Source organism: Nanorana parkeri, unplaced genomic scaffold, assembly GCF_000935625.1.
Source record: "Nanorana parkeri isolate BGI_ZX_2015 unplaced genomic scaffold, ASM93562v1 scaffold3586, whole genome shotgun sequence".
In the NCBI taxonomy this organism is placed as follows: domain Eukaryota; kingdom Metazoa; phylum Chordata; class Amphibia; order Anura; family Dicroglossidae; genus Nanorana; species Nanorana parkeri.
In genome coordinates, this window is record NW_017309854.1 from 15,535 (window position 1) to 20,216 (window position 4,682).

The following is a 4,682-nucleotide window of genomic DNA, read 5'->3' on the forward strand; positions in this document are numbered from 1 at the left end:
ACACACAAACTGAAAGGAAGACCTGGGGGGAGAGAAGAGAGACACAGGAACTGAAGACAGGCGGAGCAGAGGATTCTGGGAATGTGAGCAGTACACAGAGCGGAGAGGTGAGCCAATACAGAAGATGGAGATCCACTCACCTCATGCAGATGAACTGGGCCGAGGACACACAGCCTGCAACCCCCCCCACCAACCCAAAATCAACTCAAAAATACTTCAGAGTACTGAAGGCAAGGATCGCCATGACAGCCAGGCACCTAGCATATCCAGAAGGAGGGCTCTGTTCAGAGAGCAACAACCAATCAGAATCCATCCTTCATTGTTCTCTCTACTCAGAACTGAACTCTATACTCCGATTGGTTCCTGTCTGGGTATAGAATGGCTTTATAATACACCGGCCCCTGGACGCAATGCCGATACCGTCACAGTCACCAGGACCAAGCAAGCGGCTCAGCATGTCTGTCTTCACTTGCTGCATGCTTGTCTCAAGACCAAACATTTCCAGGGAGAGGCCAGCAATGGCTGCCTACGTTTGTTTCTTGTGTTGGGTGTGTTTTAAAGCCAAACTCCAGCCAGGAAAGGGATGGATCCTCTGTCTGCTCATCTGAGAGATTTATCTGACTTCCTGTTCCTGTGACACCACAACAAGAAATACGGGGGAACAGGTGTCACCAGCACAGGAAGTCTCAGACCTGGCAGAGCTTCTCTCCTTCCAGCAATGGAATCATCTTCCATCATTTCTTATCCCTCTGTCATTGTGCCATCATGACAGGAACTGAGGTACGTAGAATTGGGCTTAATGGTGCCCTCCACCCCCCCTCATTGGCCATTCTCTTCTCTCGTATTACCCAATCACAGGGCGAGGAGCGGAGTGTTCATTATAGGTGCAGATCTACTAAACAGCTGAACCAACCTAAAACACAAGTCTGTCACTACAACCAGACGTCACAGGGAGCAGCTTTTCTCTTTACATTTCCCCATGGAGAGCTGCCCTGACAGGAAGACAACTGTGCGCTGGGAATTAACTTCCCCCTACGTGGCAATGCTCAGAGAAACCCCTCTAATCATCAGACAACTTGTGTTTTCGGTGTAATGTATGGAGAGCACAAGAGATCACTTCTCTCCCCGAATGTCCATTACAGAAATAACGGGGTGCTACATATAAACATACATGTCATATACACGGAGTACACAACGTATAGGAAGAGGATTCTTCTACTTACCTTACAATCTTTGTCTGGGAGTCCATACAGGGACACAGGAATTCAGATACTGTTGGGTTATACAGCTGAATACAGGACGTTGGGACACTGGCAACCAGAAGACTTGTAAGACAGCCCCCCAATAAACCTCCCCTGCCAATGTCGTCTCAGTTTTGTGGGGGCCGGAAAAGGACACAGGAGGGGCGGAGCCTGTGTCCTGCAATGGATTCCATGAAAAAGGTTTTACTGTAAATACAAAAACTGTATTTTCTTTCCCATCCATTGAGAGACGCAGCTACTCGGAAACAGTGAGGACGTCCAAACGCAGCCTAACCGAGGGGCGGGCCAACAGCAACTGGCAGGCCCATCAATAATCTGGGAACCGCATGTGAAGGATCTGAAGGACCAATGCCCAAATCAGAGCCAGATTAGATCCTAAAAGGTACCGCCCCGGATATCTGACTGAAGGGAGGAGGATGAGTGGGAGGAGCTGGGAACAAGGGAACGCAGGAATGAGGGTATACCACAATACAGCATGGTGCATGTGAAAACCAGAAGGATGAGCAGAAACCCACCTAACCACCTGGAAGGATCTCTGGAGTCCATCAGAGGAACGCTGCAAACCTGTCTAAGACTTCAAGATCAGACTTGGTTCTGAGAATTCTCTAACCCGCTTCCGACCACCAAAGCTTCCTCAGCCAATGAGGGAGAAACAAGAATCTCAGTCTCACTGCCGAGAACAGCAACCTGATTAGGGACAGGAAGGAGGAAAGAATCTTCCTCAAGAGGGTACAAACCCGCCACCGGAGGAGGAACCATCTGCTGGTGACCAGGTCCCATGAAGGCCTCTGGACTTTCTTTGTCCCCTACAGGGGCTGCCTGCAATAGGATCCCAGGACGTTCTTCCTGCTGACAGTCCAGGGGAGCACAGGTCCATCCAGCTATGGATAAGAGGAGCACTGAGGTATGGAACCCTCACTCTTCAGTGTCTTCTCCCCGAATTCATGACCCCCGGCCCTTAGCTGAGGAGAGCCAGAGGGAAAGGTATTGCCTCTGAGGAAGACACTCTGCATCATCCAGTGTAGGGACCAGGCCACTTGACCTGTGACATGGAAAACTCCCAAACCCTCCTGACGTACACATGGATCCCCAGGAGTGGGAAATGTCTGATCTGAAGCCGGGGGGAGAGAAGCCAGCCCAAGAGACTGATGGGTAGTGACAGGGAATTCTAGGTCTAAAGGGACCATCTGGAAGTCTTGTCCCAAATACAGACCCTTAGACAGAGAGGGAAGGTGTACATGAATGAGAGTCAACAAGAGAAGGGAAGACTATGTCAAGAGGGTATTACCCCAACACTCCGAAGACTATGTCAAGAGGGTATTACCCCAACACTCCACAGGCCCTGAAAGGGGCAATTATCCAGACGAATAAGGAAGGAACCTATGATGGGGGGGTCATGACTTCAGGGAGTAGACTTCTTCAGCAAGAATCTGAGCTGAACCACCTTGTCTGCAGTTACCACACTAGACTAGAACTTTCAGGATGTTAGGCCCTTTAAAGGGATTCCGACAGCAAGAGCCTAAAATACGTCTAGTGAAGCGTGGTCGGGGTACAGCCTCTTAAGTTAATACTGAGGGGCTGCGATCCAGATATCCTGCTATGGGGCAAGGAAACTTGATGGGAGGTCACAGAAGAAAAATCCACAAAGTGAAGAAAAGGCAAGAAAACCTCCGAGGACACCAACAAGAAACTGAGGCATGCTGGGTAGAGGTTATACTGGAGCTGGCTTACAACTTTTCCCGGTGTCCCAACTTCCTGTAGACGGCAGTATAACCCGACTAATAGAATTCCTGTGCCCTTCAATGGACAAGAAACATACAGATCATATATACATGTAGAGAGTTTATAGAAACATACATTCCTGTCCTCTCACCCCGGGCTGGAGAATGACACATATATGGCTATCTATGGATGTATCTACAATGCTATATATGTAGAATATATTAGTGTATTAGAGCACTCTGTCATCACCACGTGTATTAGATTGTCAGCTCCCCAGACCACACAGCTAACCTCATATTAGTGTGTTAGGGCAATGTGATCTCACACGGGTCTCTATAGAAATGTATATATCACATGCGTTAGTGTTAGGGCGCCGTGTGCAGGCAGAGAAGAAAATGAAAGACCTGTTAACAACGGCGGTGAAGAGTTTGTTCTTTACGGCCTGGACGAGGTCAGAGTGGAGCAGATTCTGACACAGGCAGAACGTACACCTATTGCAGGTACAGAGGCAGCGTAACCGGGCGTGACTGCGGAGACACACAGAAGATAAAGGGTCAGAGCCTGTGCACACCTACTACATAAATGAGTACATGAGCCCTGCGCTGTCACAGGGCACCCCACCTCCCCCCTACATATCCCAACACTGCACAGACCCCTCACAAAGATCAGAATCAGCTTTCTGGAGCCATCAAACCCTAAAATCTCTCATCTCTCACTCTTTATAAGATCTAGAGGGTCTCTCCCCATAGAACAGAGGGTTCCTCTCCTAGAAGGGTCTCTCCCTATAGAACGGAGGGTTCCTTTCCTAGAAGGGTCTCTACCTATAGAACAGAGGGGTCGTCTCCTAGAAGGGTCTCTCCCTATAGAACGGAGGGTTCCTTTCCTAGAAGGGTCTCTACCTATAGAACAGAGGGGTCGTCTCCTAGAAGGGTCTCTCCCTATAGAACGGAGGGTTCCTTTCCTAGAAGGGTCTCTACCTATAGAACAGAGGGGTCGTCTCCTAGAAGGGTCTCTCCCTATAGAACGGAGGGTTCCTTTCCTAGAAGGGTCTCTACCTATAGAACAGAGGGGTCGTCTCCTAGAAGGGTCTCTCCCTATAGAACGGAGGGTTCCTTTCCTAGAAGGGTCTCTACCTATAGAACAGAGGGGTCGTCTCCTAGAAGGGTCTCTCCCTATAGAACGGAGGGTTCCTTTCCTAGAAGGGTCTCTACCTATAGAACAGAGGGGTCGTCTCCTAGAAGGGTCTCTCCCTATAGAACGGAGGGTTCCTTTCCTAGAAGGGTCTCTACCTATAGAACAGAGGGGTCGTCTCCTAGAAGGGTCTCTCCCTATAGAACGGAGGGTTCCTTTCCTAGAAGGGTCTCTACCTATAGAACAGAGGGGTCGTCTCCTAGAAGGGTCTCTCCCTATAGAACGGAGGGTTCCTTTCCTAGAAGGGTCTCTACCTATAGAACAGAGGGTTCGTCTCCTAGAAGGGTCTCTCCCTATAGAACGGAGGGTTCCTTTCCTAGAAGGGTCTCTACCTATAGAACAGAGGGTTCCTCTCCTAGAAGGGTCTCTCCCCGTAGAACAGAGGGTTCCTCTCCTAGAAATGTCTCTACCTATAGAACAGAGGGTTCCTCTCCTAGAAGGGTCTCTCCCCGTAGAACAGAGGGTTCCTCTCCTAGAAGGGTCTCTACCTATAGAACAGAGGGTTCC

At 49.6% G+C, this 4,682-nt stretch overlaps 1 protein-coding gene across 1 annotated transcript in view; it reads right to left on the reverse strand.

The window, feature by feature from the left end:
* The window catches only part of RHOT1 (ras homolog family member T1), a 29,021-nt gene that overhangs the window by 9,913 nt on the left and 14,426 nt on the right, over window positions 1–4,682 (reverse strand). The window contains 1 exon segment of the mRNA XM_018575152.1: window positions 3,389–3,511. Within this exon segment, the coding sequence (XP_018430654.1) occupies window positions 3,389–3,511 (123 nt within the window).